The sequence below is a fragment of the Haliotis cracherodii genome, unplaced genomic scaffold (genome assembly GCF_022045235.1).
Source record: "Haliotis cracherodii isolate W230 unplaced genomic scaffold, xgHalCrac1.p SCAF_8, whole genome shotgun sequence".
Lineage (NCBI taxonomy): Eukaryota > Metazoa > Mollusca > Gastropoda > Lepetellida > Haliotidae > Haliotis > Haliotis cracherodii.
In genome coordinates this window covers 3527486-3548978 of record NW_027266341.1, presented here as the reverse complement: position 1 = coordinate 3548978, position 21493 = coordinate 3527486, and the positions used below count along the sequence as shown (strand labels likewise).

General features: G+C 42.4%; 2 protein-coding genes across 2 annotated transcripts in view; both read left to right on the top strand.

Moving 5' to 3' along the window:
• LOC139450130 (protocadherin-9-like) overlaps nt 1-21493 on the top strand; it is a 129308-nt gene that overhangs the window by 25973 nt on the left and 81842 nt on the right. The gene's annotated exons all lie outside the window — the stretch shown is intronic.
• On the top strand, nt 19354-20477 carry LOC139450302 (uncharacterized). Its single transcript, XM_071231982.1, has 2 exons — nt 19354-19364; nt 19856-20477. Exons 1-2 carry the CDS (start codon nt 19354-19356, stop codon nt 20475-20477), a joined length of 633 nt encoding a protein of 210 aa, XP_071088083.1.

Sequence of the window (21493 nt, the reverse complement as noted above, 5' to 3'; positions counted from 1 at the left end):
ACAGGACTATATGCTACGCGTAGATTTGATAGCTGTAAACTTCATTTAAAGTAGAAAATACTTCAAATAAGCGACATAATAATGTATGCAACTGTAAATAATTGTTGAATGCACGGACGAAGGATATGTTGTATCACAGAAATCAAGAAAAAACTCCCCACCCCCACCCCCACCCCCACCCCCACCCTCAAACCAGCCACCCATCCTCCTTCATCCAACATGTAACAAGTGCAGCATTACAAATTTGGGATAACTTTCTATGTACGGAGTCACCACCGTATTTATCGCTGATTCGCCCATGAAGCGGGGAACAACTCCTTTTTCACCAATCGGCTCTGCCAAATAAATCAAATCTCGGTCTGATATAACAGCCGTATTTAATCAGTTTCATCTCCAAATGGCATCGACAATATAAGACGCAAAGTATGGAAGAATGCGAAACTGTTATTTAATGCAGTAATAATGACTGTACAGCGTTCAGTATCCTCCAATGTATATGTGTGTATTGATATGGCTTATATGCGTGGAGTTAAAGTAGATCCACCCATTAAGCTTCATAGGCACACGGCTATAAACCCTTTGTTCCGACGGCAAATGAACTTACTCCAAGTCTCTTAATAAGATTTGTGCGTTTAAGTGTTATTTAGAATATCGATTATCGCTAACATCTAAGTTCTGCCGTTAGATATATCGTAGACTAGCATTATTTTGGGTGATTAGAAGCGACGGATAGATTCCCGGGGGTTTACAAATCAGATAAATGCTTGTCTAAAAAAAAGTAGACTTGTTTACTTTTTTATCTTACACAGATGCGCGAGGCATTCTGTCAAAAACATTGCGTTACGGAAACGTGACAGCCAGGATACATCTACATATAGAGGGTTTTTTTTCTAGAAAAAAATCCTTTGATGTGTATTGTATTTTAGGCGTCTTAAACACTTGATAGGTCAGACTACCTTATCAAGCCTTGCTAAAAACAAACCGCCGTTTAAGGACAAAGTTTTCTGGTGATATGTTTTATGGGTTTTTTGGGTGTACAATGCAGCCATGGTTCCTGTGGCGACAGCAGGGACGTCTCGCAGTACTAGTTGATGTACTCTATCGTGTAGCCATGTGCAGAACAAAACAGAACACGGCGAATAGACAAAGGCGGAAAGGAAAGTAGAAATGACGTTGCATTCGCAAACCGGAAAACATTTGCAGAATTTATGGATGTCAGCTTCTATATTATGAGGAACATAAGGTTTCGGAAAATATGCTTACTCCTTCATCGGGTGACTCGTGAAGATCCGGGGTAGAATAGGTCTTCATCAACCCATGCTTGCCGTAAAAGGCGACTATGCTTGTCGTAAAAGGCGACTAACGGTATCGGATGGTCAGGCTCGCTGACTTGGTTGATACATGGCATCGGTGATCGATGCTCACGATATTAATCACACGATTATTTACAGACCGCCGTCATATAACTGGAATATTGCTGAGTGCGGCGTTAAACGACAAACAAACACACCTTCATCAGGTGAATAAATGATAGGAATGAATTATTCACCTGATGAAGGAATAAGTTCTCTTCCTCGTATGTATCATTTCTATACGCCTTTCAAAGACTTGATTTGTAGAATTGTTTTCTCAGAACCTTGAGGCTATTATGACGTCTAATATTATGACGTCTAATAGTGTGACGTCACTTACTCGCATCGTCATTGAAATATAGAATGTGACGGTAGAAGGCGACAGATTGTGTCCAAACTTTGAGAAACTATTACTGAAATCAATTGCTGATGTAATCCACATCATCGTCATTGAAAAGTGAAATTACTTAAAAGTTGGGCACGAATTTGTTTGAAAGGAAATTAGTGTGACACTAACTTGCGTTGCCATCTTCCATAGTGCAAAATGCATGCGTCCGATTTCCCAGGTGAACACTTGTTGACCAAGGTATCACACAAGCTAACATTTGTTGACCAAGGTATCAAACAAGCTAACCTTTGTTGACCAAGGTATCACACAAGCTAACCTTTGTTGACCAAGGTATCACACAAGCTAACCTTTGTTGACCAAGGTATCAAACAAACTAACCTTTGTTGACCAAGGTATCACACAAGCTAACCTTTGTTGACCAAGGTATCACACAAGCTAACCTTTGTTGACCAAGGTATCACACAAACTAACCTTTGTTGACCAAGGTATCACACAAGCTAACCTTTGTTGACCAAGGTATCACACAAGCTAACCTTTGTTGACCAAGGTATCACACAAACTAACCTTTGTTGACCAAGGTATCACACAAGCTAACCTTTGTTGACCAAGGTATCACACAAACTAACCTTTGTTGACCAAGGTATCACACAAGCTAACCTTTGTTGACCAAGGTATCACACAAACTAACCTTTGTTGACCAAGGTATCACACAAACTAACCTTTGTTGACCAAGGTATCACACAAACTAACCTTTGTTGACCAAGGTATCACACAAGCTAACCTTTGTTGACCAAGGTATCACACAAACTAACCTTTGTTGACCAAGGTATCACACAAGCTAACCTTTGTTGACCAAGGTATCACACAAACTAACCTTTGTTGACCAAGGTATCACACAAACTAACCTTTGTTGACCAAGGTATCACACAAGCTAACCTTTGTTGACCAAGGTATCACACAAGCTAACCTTTGTTGACCAAGGTATCACACAAGCTAACCTTTGTTGACCAAGGTATCACACAAGCTAACCTTTGTTGACCAAGGTATCACACAAGCTAACCTTTGTTGACCAAGGTATCACACAAGCTAACCTTTGTTGACCAAGGTATCACACAAACTAACCTTTGTTGACCAAGGTATCACACAAACTAACCTTTGTTGACCAAGGTATCACACAAGCTAACCTTTGTTGACCAAGGTATCACACAAACTAACCTTTGTTGACCAAGGTATCACACAAACTAACCTTTGTTGACCAAGGTATCACACAAGCTAACTGATTTACGTCATACTTCGGTTGACCAGGGTTGCCATGACATACTGAAGCCCTTGCCTACGGTACTCCTCCAAGTGTCGCATCATTAAAGTTAATTGGTTTCATTTATTGATTTAGTCATGAATGGAATCATTAAATGAACATAATTAACTAGGTATTGATAGCATATATGTATTCTGATATTCTTCAGGGAAGTTAACTTTCGATTGTTTTTTTAAATATTTTGGCATCAATAATGCGACCTGGGTGGTTTTGCAGCTCTATTTGATATCCTACATGTTATTATGTGTTTTATATACCTCAGGCTGCATTATATGTATTTCGAGTAAATTAACCTTGATTAGCACTGATTAACTCAGGCTGAATCTAGCGAACCCTGCTTGCAAAAACTGTGGTGGCCTCGGTTCACTCAGATCAATCAATTTTTAAAACTCGAACAGACATATGAAAATGAATCTTTCTTGGTGGCGAGTATTTTAAAATTGGTTCTACGTATCATTAAAGGATAGAACGTGATTTAACGAGCTGAACTTTCTTTGGCAGCATAGCTCATGACAATTCATAATCAAGTTAACCATGCAGTTTCTTCGTGTCCAAGATTTAGAGGGGGCGGGCGGAAGAAAATAAGAACTGCCCTCAGCTAAGAATACAACTAAGTAATTGTCTGTTGTAGTGCACACCTTGGTTGCTATTGTGCTATATTCGGAGTACACGCCGTCATCTCGTCCGCCAACAAACCCGGCCTTTCTCGTCCCCCAACAAACCCGGCTACTCTCCTCCCCAAACAAACCCGGTCACTCTCCTCCCCCAACAAACCCGGTCACTCTCCTCTACCAACAAACCCGGCTTCTCTCCTCCACCAACAAACCCGGTCACTCTCCTCCCCAAACAAACCCGGTCACTCTCCTCCCCAAACAAACCCGGCCGCTCTCCTCCCCCAACAAACCCGGCTACTCTCCTCCCCAAACAAACCCGGCTACTCTCCTCCCCCAACAAACCCGGTCACTCTCCTCCCCCAACAAACCAGGCTACTCTCCTCCCCAAACAAACCCGGCTACTCTCCTCCCCAAACAAACCCGGCCACTCTCCTCCCCCAACAAACCCGGCTACTCTCCTCCCCCAACAAACCCGGCTACTCTCCACTCTTTTGCTGACTGCGCCTTAACACAACATTCACTCGTTCATTCCAGGTAAAACCAGCCAAACAAACGAAACAAATAAAACCCAAGAGACATCACATTTGTAGTTTCTTTGGAGCCCTGTGTACTTTAACCTGCATTTCAAGCTCAACTTGACCGAAGTCTCTCCGTTTCATGCATATCGGACAAGAAACAGCCGCCATTGTGATTTCGAGACTCGTCGGAGTGTAAAGCCGGTTTTGTTTCACTGGGCGGAATGTGAATTCCTCTCATTTTCGCCAACATTCACCCAACCTGATGAATGTTTGATAAATCTTATCTAACATCCCATCACCCTTTCCTCATTCTACTAATTGTAATTCTCCAACTTTACCGGCAAATCCTGACTATTACGGCGAGAGAGCTAGGTTAACCAGAAGCATAGTGACACCAACCGAAAACACCTCATTCCAGTATCACACAACAACACCAGATGCACATTTATATTCCAATCACACCACAACTCGTTATAGGCGGGTTTCGCTACGTCTTTTTCATTACCCGGTCTGGGTTAGGGATTACCCCAATAGGTAATAAAATTGCTTTCAGTCCCCAAATGGGCCATTGCTATTACAACTCACTTATGTTTGGTATTATTGGACATCACCACGTGGTCAGCCGAGCAGATGGGATCCGTGCGAGGGAGTCATCGTTCTATCTTTTCATCAAACTGTTGAGCGTTTCCGTATTGCTAGACTTAATACAAGTCGTGATGTTTATTGATGTTAAGAGTGTCTTTTTCTGTGGACTGATTCTGCGTATCTTGGCCTGCTACAGACGGGATCCAAGTTCATAGGGACTGATACTTTGACACTGCGCTGTTTGACGTTGAAAATGAGGTGACGTGAAATGGCGTTTAACGTCGTGTTCAAGATTATTGCACTTGTATAGCGACGTGTGTGTATATGAGTGAGTGTGTGTGCGTGTGTGTCCGCTTGGTCTTATATAGGTTTTAATGATAATAATAATAATAATAATAATAATAGAAGCAGCTTGTTCATTTGCAAATTTGTAATAATTCCTTTAACAAATACATATTAGTTCCCATTCTTCACAAATGAACACGTTTGTAATATTTTTCACTTTAAAAATTGTTGTATAAAAAGCAAAAAAGCTGGTACAGGTTTGAACCCCCGCAGAAAACATTCGCCCAAATGCAATATGACCACAACCATAAAGGAGATTTTCGAACGCAGCTTTCCAAATAATGCATTGTTGAAAACGTGCAAAACGTGATTTTGAGACATTGGTCCAAATGCACGTGCGTGATTGTGGCATAAATACCGACGTTGGACAGAGCAGGCATTCAGTAAGCAAATAAACACCAAGAATATGCCTAGACTTACACAAGCGCAACGAGACAGAGCGATCGGTGTGACCAATATGGGGGCTACTCAACGTCAGATAGCCAGAACCTTCAACTGCTCCCAGACCACCATCAGCAAGTTGATAATCCGCTACCAACAGACAGGACAGAAAACCGGGAGTGACAACACCGACCGAAGACCGCTACATCCAGCAGATTCACCTCCGAAACAGATGTGTGACGGCGACGTCAACGGCGGCAACAGCACTAGGGCATGCCATTAGCAGACGAACAGTCCTTCGATGACTTCATATGGCTGGTATACGAGCCTACCGACCCTTCCGTGGAATGACCTTGACCCGTCTACACCGTCAACGCAGACTGCAATGGGCAAGAAACTGTACGTCGGTGGCAGCGACGTGACTGGGCGAGAGTGCTCTTTACAGATGAAAGTCGGTTCTGTCTGTTCAGGAACATCTCTGGGATCATCTTGATCGTCAGCTGAGACAACATGTACCGCCTCCAGCGAACCGACAGGAACTTGAACAGACTCTATTGAACTTATGGAACAGGATTCCTGTTGACGTTATCCGCCGACTGACGACGTCAATGAGGAGGCGTGGGTTGGCGTGCATGGATGCCCAGGGTGGTCACACTCGCTATTGATGACGTGTTACCTGACTACTGTGTCATTAATGGACTCTTCATGCACTTTTTCAATGAACTCTGATTTGGGTATTTTTTTGTTTTTGGTGTTTGGTCAAGTGAAGTCGGTGAAAACTTTCTTTTGTCCGGTAGTTTATTAACTTGTATAAAAGTAATACAACCTGCATGTTTGGGGCATGAGTAGCCACTGGGTGATTGGACATTAGGCGCAGTATAAATTATTTTTATTTTTATTATCATTCTGCAAAGTTCAAGGCATCCACACAGCCAGATATTTAGCAAGAAAGCATTTTTCTATTTACGTTTGGCCATTTCTAGAAGAAAACCTATACATGTAACATTCTATTTCGAATTTGTGATGAATAGCAAATTCCTGTTTATCTGCACGACATCAATTTTACGTTTACGACTTATTGAACCTGCAAAAATGGGAAACTGTTTCATAAGACATGTGCGATACTTCAACAACTCTCGACCTAAACATATATGTTACCGACAAACGGTAAGGGAACTGATGACATGATGGTGAAGGCGTAGTGACGATAAATGTCTTTAAAATGAACTTATATATATATATATATATATATATATATACATACAAAAATGAGGTAAATGTTCACTCAAATGTTCAAAGCCCAAATTAAACTCTAGAGTGTATTAATAGATTTGTCATTTCAATCGTAAATGTGACACTGTTACTTTACAAATACTGTATATTTTAATTCAAATGTCTCCCTACAATTGTTAAATTACTTGGTGTCGTGGCTGGAGTGTGTAAATACATTATGACGTCACGGTTGTTATTTATGACGTCATCATAAGTATGTGTTTGGGGATGGTATTAGGAATAAACATTGTATTTAGCGAGCCTTGGCGAGCTAAATACATAGTGTTTATTCCTAATACAGGATATTTACCATCCCCAAACACACAAGCGTGATAACCTCTTTATCATATAATGTCATTCTTTAATTCTGTAAATTGTTTACCTCTCTCACAAATATTACCGAAACATTGCGAGTTTTCCTGGAATGCGCGCATTAATATTTATTACGTCACAGGGTAAGTGATGTATCAGTTGGATACTGACAGTAGCCAATATAGCTCCAACTAAAATCTGTTTCTTATACAGTGGCGAAGCAACATATACGCTTCGCGACAATCCATCAGTCTGTCCGCTAGAATAACTGTCCTTTGTCAAAGGGAAGCTACTCTAACCCTTGTCTATGAGACGTCACGGCCACGTTTAGACGGTGTTGACAGTCGGTCTGTCCTGTCATAACGTTAAGTGCAGTCAGATGTACACACGGCGACAAAACGAAACAAGGTAACAATTCAAACATATTTCGGCCAAATGCAACTATTTTAAATTTTGGAAAAGGTTTCAAGCCGCAGAGGTCGACAAGCACAGATATGGCTACTGATCCCGCTTGGCTAGGCCTCGTGCCCTCGCAAAATTGTTTCGAAATTTATATCTCCAAAGTTGCCAAAACTTATAAAATGCCTTAGCTACATCACAGTTAGACAGTGATTTTCAGTATATCAGACTGTTCTTTTGATAATGATAGCAATTATCCCTTTAGGTTTATCCAGGTTCCCGATAATTAATTCTGACAACCTTCATAATGCCAACACCAACGTCTTGCCCTGGCCGTCGAGATCTCAAGATCTCAACCCAATCGAACACCTCTGGGATGAACTCGATCGACGTGTTCGCCGCAGACACTCCCACAACTGGCCAACGCGTTACAGGCAGAATGACGCAAAATTCCGCAAGACAGAATTCGTACACTTATCCAGTCAGTGCCGAGGTGATGCAGAGCCGTGATGCAGAGCCCGGGGCGGTCACACGGCATGCTGAGTTCAGCGCAACCTTGTGGCCTTGTGGCCTTCTATGCCGTTTGTACAACGACATTATGTGACTATCGAGCTCCAAAAATTCACATTTGTATTTATGATATTAAATCAAATATATCGACTTTATTAGTTACAATAAATTTACTAAAAATCTACCTGTGCGTTTTTTTTGAGTGTATATATGATTGGCATATGGTTAATGTATATATAATTATATATTTACATATGGTCTGCTCTGAGCACAATGGGGCCATCAATCAGTTGTTATATTGGGCATGCTTGATGTGTATATATGTATCCGACGAGGTTAACCTCACATGGCTCTGAATATTGCATGTAAATAGACATTCAGCTGACATGAATGATAGGAAATGGAAACGACTCTTCCTCTTATCAACAGTGTACATTTGCATGACACTAATCCCAAACAAAGCACGCTCAAAGCCAGGTCAAACGATCACTAAGTTTGCATTCTCTCCTCCCTGGGGAGTATCCAAGTGAGCTGGCTTTTGTGCTTTAGAAGATTCATCGTTCATATGTTTTCAATCTCACCCTACCGGGTACCCATTCCCTGCTGGGTGCACATGGCATCATGTTCGCAGACGGTCCCCAATACAAAAGCTTACTCTTACAAGGCGGCTAAATGGATCCGGTGGTCGGGTTCGGTGACATGGTTGATCAGACGTTGTTCATATTATCAATCACTGGTTTGACTGTTCCAGATTCGATTATTTACGTAAGCCCGTCCTAAAGATAGAATATTGGTCAGTACGGCATCAACAAACACAGTGTAAAACATTACACATTAATTATTTTTCAGTTCAATATTGTAACATTGACATGCTGTGGATAGAATAAATGTTCTGCTTCGCGTGTGCATGTGCGTGAACGTGTGCGTGTGCGTGTGCGTGTGCGTGTGCGTATTCCGTCAGCTTTTGCTATGAAAGCATCAAAAGCAAGAAACGCCGATAGAAAGAAAAAAACATGGAATCGCCTTTGAGTTCCGTTCACGTTATAATGAATGTTATGATGGTGAAACTCGAGAACAAACGCATCTCTCTTTGAAGACTTTAGAAATGAATGAGTGAATGAGTTGGGTTTAACGCCTCATTTAACAGTATTCCAGTTATATCGCGGCGTGTCAGCTTAATGTGGGAGGAAAGCCCGAATCATAGGTTTCTGGCGTGCCAACGGGACGCAACTCTGCACAGCGAATCGCGGCGCCTTAGACGACTGGGCCACCCGTGCCCCCTTTAGAAATGAAGTAATATTAGGTGATATCGCCACTGCATCAGTTTACTAGATCATATATAACCCATTGAGCTTCCTGTGTTGCAAGTTTTCTTCCTGCCCTGATAAAATATCGTTGCATGCGTCATATTAATTGCTACTGATAAAATGCCGTGCCTGTAATATGTTACGGTGCACATTATTAATTATTTCTCTTTCAATCAAAACATTAAACTGAATACATTTACACCCGTTATCGGGGATTTTATATTCAATTGAGATTTAATAAGCACCCAATGTACTTCAAAGTCCATGTAAAATAACCAGTAATTATTCATGATAAAACCCGTTGCCTTGTAACGAAATGATAGAGGGTAAAAATAATTATTCATTTAGGTCGAAGGCCAGGTTTGAACGTGTTAAAACGAAGCACAACGATCATAATGGCTTTATTCCCTTGACGATGAGTCGTGGGGAAACTAGCACGAGGAGGCAATAATCAATCATTAACAGTCATTAATCATTAATTATCACCGTCTTACATGATTAGTCATTTCTTAATTTTCATCATAGCAGTTAGTGAGGGGTTGGAATGTGACACGAAATTCCGGATTAATGCAGGGACCTTTGGCACGTCTTATGGGGAGGGTTGAATTGAAGGAAATGAAAAAAAATATTTGGGATTTGATTGTAGCATACCGGCCATGTGTTTCATTGTATCGTAAAACTGGGAATAAATCACTGTGACGAGGACGCAGGGTCGGTGGCTACGTAGAGCAGAGGTCCGCATTCCGACTGAGCGGCACCGGACTTAATAACACAATTTTCTGTCCACATAAAATAGTTCAAGTGAAAGGTTTAACACAATTACAGATATCAGCTTGATATTGTATGTGGGTCAATGGAGGATTGACCTTGTGGTATTTCGGCGAAATTATTGCTCATTTGTTTGTGATTCTCTTTTGATCAAGGTGAAAATCATATGCGAAGGGTTAACGTTTCAACGGTGATATTTAGGAGTTCCGATATTTCAATGCGAAAGAAAAACACATTTTCCGAAAATCCACATCAAAGATGAAACGGGCTTGTTGTTAATTGTGACCATACCATTACAGAGGATGCTGTGCTCGTAAACGTTTTATAACAAGTTCATTTTGTTCGTTTTAGATATTCTACTTGACCTTCAAACCTTTGGAAATTCATAAATGATTAAACTGAAAAATAAATTTCCACCCAGGAAAAGGAGATTTATTTCGAAAATGCCTCGTGCCATTTTTTATTATTCAAAATTACCCCCTAGGAAATATGTTTCGTTGTTATGTAGATATAAATAATTAATGTATGGAGGTATTAGGTATTTTCTATCGTTCATAATCATTAAGATCTTAAAGAGGGTTACACAGTTGGTGTTCGAGGCAGAATGGTTCGGTGTAGCGCCTGATGATCTATCATCACAACATCCTTGATTATCTAGTTTATATTATCTACGTTCTACTGTCATAAATACCGATGGTCAATCCGCCCTTTTAGCCTCGTTTTGAGTCATCGAAGCTGCAAACAGACTTCAGATCATACTACACTGTTAGGTCAGGATTAAAACAACGGTGATATTACCAGTACACGACTCATCCTGTTTCGTACTGTCTCGAATACTACTGGGAACGTCTGATGGACCATCCCTTACTGTCTTACTCATTCAAGCATAACGATGTTCAACATTAAAAATGCATAAACTGATGCTACTATTACTGCAACCACCATTACTACTACTACTACGGTTGCTGCTACTGTTTGTTTATTTGTTTGTTGTTTAACGTCGCACTCAGCAATGGTCCAGCTATATGACGACGGTCTGTAAATAATTGCGTCTGGACCAGACAATCCAGTCATTGATATCATAAGCATCGATCCACGCAATTGGGATCGATGACATGCATCAACCGAGTCAGCGAGCCTGGCCACCCTGCCCCTTACGACAAGAATGGATTGCTGAAGACCTATTCTACCCCGGACCTTCACTCCTGCTACCTTGACGATAACTACCATTACTACTACTGCTTCTGCTACTGCTACTACAACAACTGTAAATACTACTGCTATAACCACTTCTACTACTACTATAACCACTACTACTACTTCTACTACTACTACTACTACTACTACTACTACTGCTGCTCTACTACAACTGCCACAACAACTACAATTACAACCACTGCTTTTACCACGCTTACTTCTACAACTACCATTACTACTACTGCTGCTGCTGCTGCGACTACTACTACTACAACTGTAAATACTACTGCTATAACCACTTCTACTACTACTATAACCACTACTACTACTTCTACTACTACTACTACTACTACTGCTGCTGCTCTACTACAATTGCCACAACAACTACCATTACAACCACTGCTTTTACCACGCTTACTTCTACAACTATCATTACTACTACTGCTGCTGCTACTGCGACTACTACTACTACTACTACTACTACTACTACTACTACAACTACTATGTGTCGTCTTGTACTACTGCACCGTGCATGCAGCTTGCAGCAGACCGACCCCTCCCCTTCCCTCTAGCGTGATGGTGGTGCAGTGATGACCGACGACAGGTTCGGAGACCCCTGGGAGACTCTTTGTCATTTTCCTCATCCATTTTTCTGCCCGAATCAAAAATGGTTCGGTAATTTTTCACATGCCCATGAACTGAATCGTTGATGATCTTTTGTTCGCTGCCAACCCCATGTCCCAGCAGACACTAGTGATTCCGTGTTTCCAGCAATTGGGTCACTCACTCATGGCTGTGCAAATTCCACCATAATGTCTCGCAACATCTTTTCATCCAAGAAAACACAACTTGGAAGATAAGAAAACTCGTCTGAATTAGTCTACATTTTGTTGTCAGACTGCTATCGTTTAAATTTACAACGATGAATATTTTATAATTGCTGCAAATTTGTGGGTGCGGTATTGATATTGTTGTGGGCTAATGTCAACATCTGATTGCTTTCTATTCCCCAGAGATCACGTACATGTGTGATAAGAAGAATCCGACATAAATATCATATACCTGCAACCACATCACATTGACGAGCTGCGGTGTCCTCCGTCTCGTGATGGTGTGACTCAGCTAACGGGCAATTTGTCAAATAATCTCACGGGATTACATTTTCAAAAAAAGCTCTATGCAGCCTCTCTGTAGAGCCTCTCCGTGTAGCCTCTCTAGTTCAGGTTGTCATTAAAAAGAGTGATGTTCAAGGATGGCTGCGGAATCTTCGGCACATGCAACACAACATACCCAAGCATTATGTATAGTATGAGGTCAGCTGATAAGATCACACATCAATCGGATATCGTACAAACTAATAAGCGAAAACACTTTTTGTCAGATCCGACAGCACCTTCAAGATAATACCCATACAGCAGAAGGGTCATTTGACATAACTTCTTTGAGGTTTTACAAACAGATACATCAGTCAATCTCCGCTCCTTCCTCGATACGTTCACGAGGACATGCTCGCTAGATTGGTGAGCCGTTCCTTCAGGACGTGGCAGCTGAAGCCCGAGCGATGTCATTCTATACCACAATTGAGCTACTTTGACCATACGAAACTTTTCTTTGGGGAAAATCGAGCTCCAAATGACAAGAGACATCAAGTAAGGTGATCACTGAGAAGGTCGAGAAGCAGACTTTGTGGTCGAAATATTTCAAATTAATAGAACGATTCTGTAGGAGCACGTGGATATGCACGTCCGCCTTTCTGTGTAGATATACTCATAATCGTTAAAGACGCACTATAAGAGTGAGTGAGTGCGTATGTTTTTACGCCGCTTTTAGCAATATTCCAGCAATATCACGGCGGGGGACACCAGAAATGGGCTTCACACATTGTACCCATGTCGGGAATCGAACCCGGGTCTTCGGCGTGACGAGCGAACGCTTTAACCACTAGGCTACCCGACCGCCCCCGCACTATAAGAAATGAACCAATGGCTATATATGTATTAGCGCCAACATGGACAATTAACCTCGGTGAGTTTAATGACTTTAAATGACTCGATGAATAATTTTAGAGGTATTTTTTCCCGTTATCCCGGTAGAAATCGTTATCGGCACTGGTGTCAGATATCGGCGCTCAGGTCTGATATGGTCACTGGGGTCTGATATCGGTACCCGCGTATGGTATCAGTACTAGGGTATGGCATTGACACTGGGCACTGATATCGGTACTTAGGTCTGATATCGGCACTAAGGTGCAATGTCGGCACTGTTGTCTGAGATCGGCACTGGAGTCTGATATCGGCACTGGGGCGTGATATTGACAGTTGAGTCTCATATCAATACTGGAGTCTGATATCGGCACTGGGGCGTGATATTGACAGTTGAGTCTGATATCGGCACTGCAGTCTGATATCGGCACTGGGGCGTGATATTGACAGTTGAGGCTGATATCGGCACTGGAGTCTGATATCGGCACTGGGGAGTGATACTGACAGTTGAGTCTGATATCGGCACTGGAGTCTGATATCGGCACTGGAGTCTGATATCGGCACTGGGGCGTGATATTGACAGTTGAGTCTGATATCGGCACTGGGGTCTGATATCGGCACTGGAGTCTCATATCGGCTCTGGAGTCTGATATCAGCAGTGGGGCGTGATATCGGCAGTGGGGCGTGATATTGACAATTGAGTCTGATATCGGCACTGGAGTCTGATATCGGCACTGGGGTCTGATATCGGCACTCCGCACTCGGAAAGAACTACCGATAACACGATGTATTCTTCATGGTCTGAGGCGCTTCGGGTTAACAAGGTCTAAATATAGGCGCTTCTCCAGGTCTATGATGACATTTGTTTTTTCTCATCCGCAATATGTTTCATCGTAAAACGTAACTCTGGTTTGACCTGGCTGATTCTGTCTGATCATAGCCCGATGTATAATTGCTTACACTATCAGCTCCTGGTTCGCATTATACCATTACTAAAAGAACGCCGTAATATGGCTATAATACTTTGTACAACCGTTCCAATCAACATTCACCCCTAAGTCATTCTGACAACAACAATCTCAGCTGGTGTCCGATTCTCAATGTGAATATATGATCATTTTCCCTTTCAAAGAAATCAAAACTTCCAAGAACTTACAGGTCCCCCAGGGCTAAATCAATACCTCTTCCGTCGCATGACTAAACCATGTGGAAATTAATCAAAGGGGCAAGCAGTTAAATAAGAAAATACAATCAGAGGGCAATTTATCTAAAAGCACTCTTCATCAAAATTTGACAAACATGCACGTTAGCTATTATCGGGGCGGGAACACACTTCTCCTGTGTAAGCTTCTTAAACCCCCTACCTGACTTAGCCAATCTGATGATCATGAAATACTTTCACATGAAATAACTCATAATAAGGGTTAACGTGTGAGTGATTTTCCAAACATCGTCGTAGTCTCCCAATACACTCGCGTGATTGTGACATAGCGCATTAGCACGGCTTCAGTTTTAAGCTTGAGTAAGAACATTACACAGAAGTAATTTTCTGTCACGCAATTCATAAGTTAGAAGTAATTTGTCGCATTATGTAACAGATCTGAATTCCCCATCTCTGCTATTTCCGGCGTTTGTGTCATTACTGATGTTTTTGTCTTTGTGATTGTTTGTCAAATTACGCACCCAATCTTCTTATCAATCAGGGGTTATCGATTTAATGTTATGCTTCAAACTGCGATTGTAAAAAGAACATATATCTCCTTAGCATACACGTACACACAATAGAACATCAAAGACCTTGTGCGTGACTGTCATCGTTCCTTGGTTTCATTCCATAAGCTGTATTTTAGTGATTGAAACCATGTTTTGTAGTCGAAGCCTTTGCTGGAACATTGAAAAGTGTTTGAAACATCCTCATTTGATTTATTGAAGTGGCAATACGTTTCTGTCAGGTGGATGAAAGTAACAAACAAATATTGGGGACAATCTAACCTCTGGGGGCAGAGTCTGCAGCAGGAAAACAAGCCTGTTCCCCAGTCTTCCTGCTCATGCCCGGCCCGGCCAGTAAAAATCAATATTTTAATTTCGAGACATTTTTTTTAAAAGACTGAGTTTAATACAAGCCGTCTCATGCACCTGTCTGCATAATGCATCAATGCACACTCGCGTGTTCAGCTACTTTATCATTGTGTTACGTGCAACCACTCACAGACAACTGCTGCAGATGAGGGAGGCACGGCACTGACACACACTGAAGATTCGATGTGTATTCCGCACATGACTACACAGTGTGAAGCCCACTATTTCTGTCCTCGCTGTGACACTGCTGAAATATCACTAAAACCGACATAAAACGATAACCATTCACTAAGTAATCTCATCTTTCCCCACATATCTTCATCAGTTTTAACGTTTGTCCTCAACACTTTCGTTCCCAGCCATTCATTAAAACCAACAACATTACTGAGTGAAAATTGAATCGGCGTCATAAGAAAACCCACACTTAACCACCAATGTGTATTTCAGCTGAATTCAACGATAAACAGTTAAGCTTTGAGAGAGATTGAGAGTGTATTTAGTGTTCCTATGTCAGACATATAAACGGCGTCATTTGTCCATTCAGAGCCCTATAATAGCAACTTGCGTATGCAATAGTAATGATAGTAATCATTAGGACACCTGTTAAGATACTGAGAAGCAATTAATGTGTCATTCAATTTCTCACTTTAAGGATAACATTATCGTAAAGATGTTAGAGGACATTTTATATTTGCCTTCTCCATATCGACCATCTTTGAAGTGGATGGGAACCGAAATTAATATTTGCCCTTTCAAAGATGACAATGTATAAGATTAATGGAGCATAGCTTTGCTTTTAAGTTAACATAGTTAAAGCGGTATAAAAATCAACAAATAAAATCGTTTTCTGCGTTTAACCTTCAGGCGATACAGTTTGAAGATCGGAAAAAGACTAATATCACTTTGACTGTGTGAATTCTACTGCTTTTGTTGAAACTGCCATAAAGGTACGCGTGAACATTCAATTAAGAACTACTTGAAAATATCCTCACCCATTCCGTTTGGGGGCTGGATAGATATTAACTCGGGCAAAATGGACTTTAACAGTTTCCGGACATGTGGTCTTGGAAATAACCAGAATAGTCTTTATTTGGAGGTTTTATTGCCAACTCGTGCTTCGTTTTTAGGATGCGTTTTTGCTTCACGTCCCATGACGTGCTACTCGATTTAACGATTTTTCTCCGATAGTCTCGTAGTGGCCCTTGATATAATCTACATGCTTAATTGGATATTTCGACAAAACGCTTCCGAAAACTTAAAAGCTTTTCAAACATTTTTGTGCAATGATGCAAGGGCGGAATCGATCCTCGGCACATTCAAAGGTCTTCGCTGGAGTCACCGGCCGCCAAAAAGTATCGCAATCTCCAATATTGCGCTAATGATGTCAGAACAGGATCCAAAGGAGATTTAGCCTCGCCTGATCAGTTTTGAGAAAGGAGATTCCAATAGGTTTTATTTGAAGGACCTGACACTCTTTTGTGTCTGCTTCTTGGACGCATCGTCTTGAAGCCTTGACTTAGTCTCGCGTTTGATTCAATTACGGTGAAACACACGACAGTTTTTACTCTCATGCGATGCCGAATCCGACCAACTAGGCCCTATTTCCCCCCATTACTAATGGCATTAGCTCATCCTCAATTTATTGTTTTGGTGTATTCTGTTGAAATGGGCGATCATCGTTGACGTTACGACATTCTGAGGAGACGTCAGTTTGCAACATTGACAAGGACCATCTTTTCTTGCCGGACTCCCGTAATGAACTGCTTCATGTGGATGTTACAAACTGAATGAGGCTTCACAATATTGGGTCGTCCTGACAACTTGTTATCACTTCAGAGGCTTTCAGAAGTCAGGCCTTCTACCGTACAGAGTGTGGAGAGAAAGATCTTTTCATCAACTCAGTTCAAAAGTAGCCATGGAAAGACATCAGAACTAATTTTAGATGAAGCACTGATCAGACACAGAAAAGGTTAAGCTGAATGCGTGCCGAATAGAGACCGTCCGACTGGGGCCGGTATCTGGTGTGTTCCACTTTACAGCGGAATACCATTGATATAAATACATGATTTAATATCAACTCACCTCGTTTGACACCTGTATCGGTGACGGAATACCAGTTCTTGTTCATGTGGATAACGAAGCTCGAGTTCCTTTTGTGTCCGTCATATCCGAAGTATGCACTTTCGTCAATACGTTAGGTTGTTATGAGTGAGTGAGTGAGTGTGTGAGTTGGGGTTTAACGCCGCTTTTAACAGTATTCCAGTTATATCACGGCGTGTCAGCTTAATGTGGGAACTGACTGGGAGGAAAGCCCGAAGTGATGCAGGTCTCAGACGTTTATCACTTCGGTGAAACCCACGAGCACGGGTATGGTGCTGACAAACCTAGAAACATAATCGGGGCGAACCGGGATTCGAATCCACAATCATAGGTTTCTGGCGTGCCCAAGGGACGCAACTCTGCACAGCGAATCGCGGCGCCTTAGACGACTGGGCCACCCGTGCCCCCCAGGTTGTTCTGAAAGTGTTCAATACCAACATGAGTACATTGTTTGAAATCCTGTCTTGTCGTCCCAACTGTTTTTCCTTCCGAGCGATGACAATAATCTTTACCAAACAACTGATTCCCAGCAATTCGCGCATTCCTGTTTCTCGACTCTCTGCATCCAAATACGGCAAAGTACATGCTTATAACGAACTGACGGATATAACGAACTATTTCTTTGGTCCTTTCTATTTGCTATAGATATTCCGTACATTTTCTTATAGCGAACTACGGTTACAACGCATTAAAATTAGTAGCCCCTTGGAGCTGATTATAACCGTAGTTTACTGTACATGGTATAAGTCAACTATTTCGAAAATATGTACAACTGTGTTTGTATCCTTTATAACAGGGGTACACTATTCAGAGTTGGAGTCCTTTACTGTTAGTTTTAAACCGTTGGTTCTGAGTTCGAATTCCAGATTCTACCCGACTAAAATCCTTGGTTGTCAGCATCACTTTCGTGTTTTGAGTTTCACCATTGTGTAAACGTCGACGACATGTTCAACACTACCCAGGCCGTGTTGTAACTATAGTTACGGGCGGTAAACCATAGATTATTCAGTCAATAAAAAATAGCTTAACCACTTGTAGGTTTGACATCACAAAGACCTAAATGACAACCGAGCGAGGACGTACATTGATGTTTGTTGCTGCAACACATGTTTGACACAGATGTCAATTGCAGGTTAACATTTATCACTGTCATAATGTTGACAGTCATGATTGAAATAATTACAGTCACGTGACTACACGTACGGAGCTTTAATTACTAATCTCTCTCCCATTCCCAGGTTCACGTGACGTTACATGACAGAGAACAAACAGAGAGCATGGGCGCTCGTAAAACACGACGAGAAAAGTAATTGTTATTCATAAAACCGACGTGTATGCATTTGCTGATTAGAGCAGTTTATCTTGACTAATCTGCAGCAGCGAGTGTGCACCTGCATCTCTCCATCACAAAAATCATGAGCGCCTTCGAACATCGAGTTTCCGTAGTTCGAGAGAAATATAACGGGATGTAAGGCCACTTAACCGATATCAGTAGTCGGTATCATGCATGATATACTCAGATAATGGTTTTCATAATAATGCATTAATTTTATTTTTGTTATATTTTCGTTTTGCGTTTCAAAGAAAGGACTGGTCATTGCAAACCGCTTGCCTTTGCGTACGCACTGTTTGAACAGCTGATTACTCTGATTCGTCTTTAATATGACATTAACATGATCGTCAAAGATAATACATTGACATTTCTGTTGTATGTCCTGGGGCGTGATATTGAAATCGTGGGGTATCGCCTGACCTATATGTGCATGCTCTGGCAAGTACCTTTTGCTGTGTATATAACTATTCACCGTATTACTGGATGTAAGGTTGTTCTGTGACATGTTTGTTTTTTGTTTTGTTTGTTTGTTTAACGCCGCACTCAACAATATTCAAGGAATATGACGGGGGTCTTTGAATAATCTTGTCTGGACCATTCCATTTCTTCATAGTTTTGATGTTTAGCAGAACATGGCAGACAAGTGAACTTTCAAAAGGGCGTATTGTTTAATTATGAGCACTCAAATAATCTTACAGTCTTAAATAATCAGTCTGGACCATTCAATCCAGCGATTGACATCATAAGCATCGATCCACCCTGATCACCCTGATCCATGATCACCCGTGTAGGCCTTTCCCTTTCCATATAAACTGGTGCAAGGTTGTGGAAGCGTTGCGTCACGTCTATGGTGTGTAGAGACGGCGGCCAACAGGCGTATGCGTGAATCACCATCCATAGCAACCAAGTCAGTCAGACTCCCACTTAGACACCCTCAGACTCCCATCTAGCCACCCATCCAGACTCCAACCTTCTCCCACCTAACTTCCTGCCCCAGCTGCTCACAGAATCCAACCGAGCTACTCATCCAGATTCCCACCTAGACATCCCCCACGACACCCCCCTAAACTCTCAGCTAGCCACACACCCGACTCCCGCCTAGGCATCCCAGACCCATCCGCTACTCCCGCCTAGGCACCCCAGACCCATCCCCCACTCCCACCTGGACACCCCGAGACCCACCCCCCTACACCCACCTGGACACCCCAGACCCATCCCCTACTCCCACATAGACGCCCCCAGACCCATCCCCTACTCCTACCTAGACGCCCCTAGACCCATCCCCTACTCCTACTTAGACGCCCCCAGACCCACCCCCTACTCCAACCTAGACGCCACAAGACCCATCCCCTACTCCCACCTAGACGCCCCCAGACCCATCCCCTACTCCCACCTAGACGCCCCCAGACCCATCCCCTACTCCCACCTAGACGCCCCCAGACCCATCCCCTACTCCCACCTAGACGCCACAAGACCCATCCCCTACTCCCACCTAGACGCCCCCAGACCCATCTCCTACTCCCACCTAGACGCCCCCAGACCCATCTCCTACTCCCACCTAGACGCCCCCAGACCCATCTCCTACTCCCACCTAGACGCCCCAAGACCCATCCCCTACTCCCACCTAGACGCCCCAAGACCCATCCCCTACTCCTACCTAGACGCCCCCAGACCCATCTCCTACTCCCACCTAGACGCCCCAAAACCCATCCCCTACTCCCACCTAGACCCTAGCTGCTCTTCAAACAAAGTTTAACAAACACTTACTCGGGAGCTAGCTGACCCAGGGAAACTAATCTCCGCGAAGGTGTCAACTGCATGCTGACAGCCAATGTTTTATTTCTTAAATCCCCGGGAGAACCGTAATTTACAACAGGAGAATATAGTCTTCCTAAATTAAGTGACCCGTAATTCCAGCGTACATAACAGCAATTGTAAGTAGGCTATGATTAACTGGCAAACCCATCGCTATTGTCAGCAACAACTACCCGTAAACATCCCACACCCCAAACAAAACTTGCTGCGCCACATAACCAGACGTCTTTGTTAAAGCTACGCGTCAAGGGTAAATTGCCTCCTCAATACCTGTCCAGTTTAAAGACCCAATCTGCTACATCAAAACGCTTTTATCGCAGTCAACCCTTTCTTCTTTGGGTAGGACCAGATTAACTAGTTTGCCTCTGTATGTTTGCATCCTTTTCTGTTTAGTTGAAGATTGAGACAAATAAGGTATTGTTTTCAAGTTCTGTTTCCTCTCGTCTTCTTAAGTCTGAGTTGCGCGTCTATGGCCAGTTGTTGCCCGTGTTAAGGATGTTAGAATAATGGCTGCTGGTTACACGCCTGGGGTTTCGTTGTCTTTTAACACTTCTCGCGAAAATGCGACAGTAATAGATGAGTTCGAGCTGGAGATGCGACAGTCCTTGCTTGACAAACCGCCCTTTAAATTGCTTCGCGCATGCTGATGTAATTGTAAGGAAATAAGCTTCGACTGCCTTGCTCACCAGAATCTTACTGTGAGTTTTTTGTCTGTTTCATCCCTCCAGCCCAGTTCTCAGCTTATATTTAATTGATGAATATAATCTGGCGAAGATACCGTCCCCTTCGCTTACTGGAAATAGCTCCCGGGCGGAGAACGGGTATTGGGAAAAGTCTTCAAATATTGAAGAAGTATTTATATTTAACATTTCGCCCTGAACTGCTACGGAGGTAATAAATGCTTTTTAGGATGCCTATGAAATCATTTATTCGATTTTATTTTAGCCTCGGGTTTTA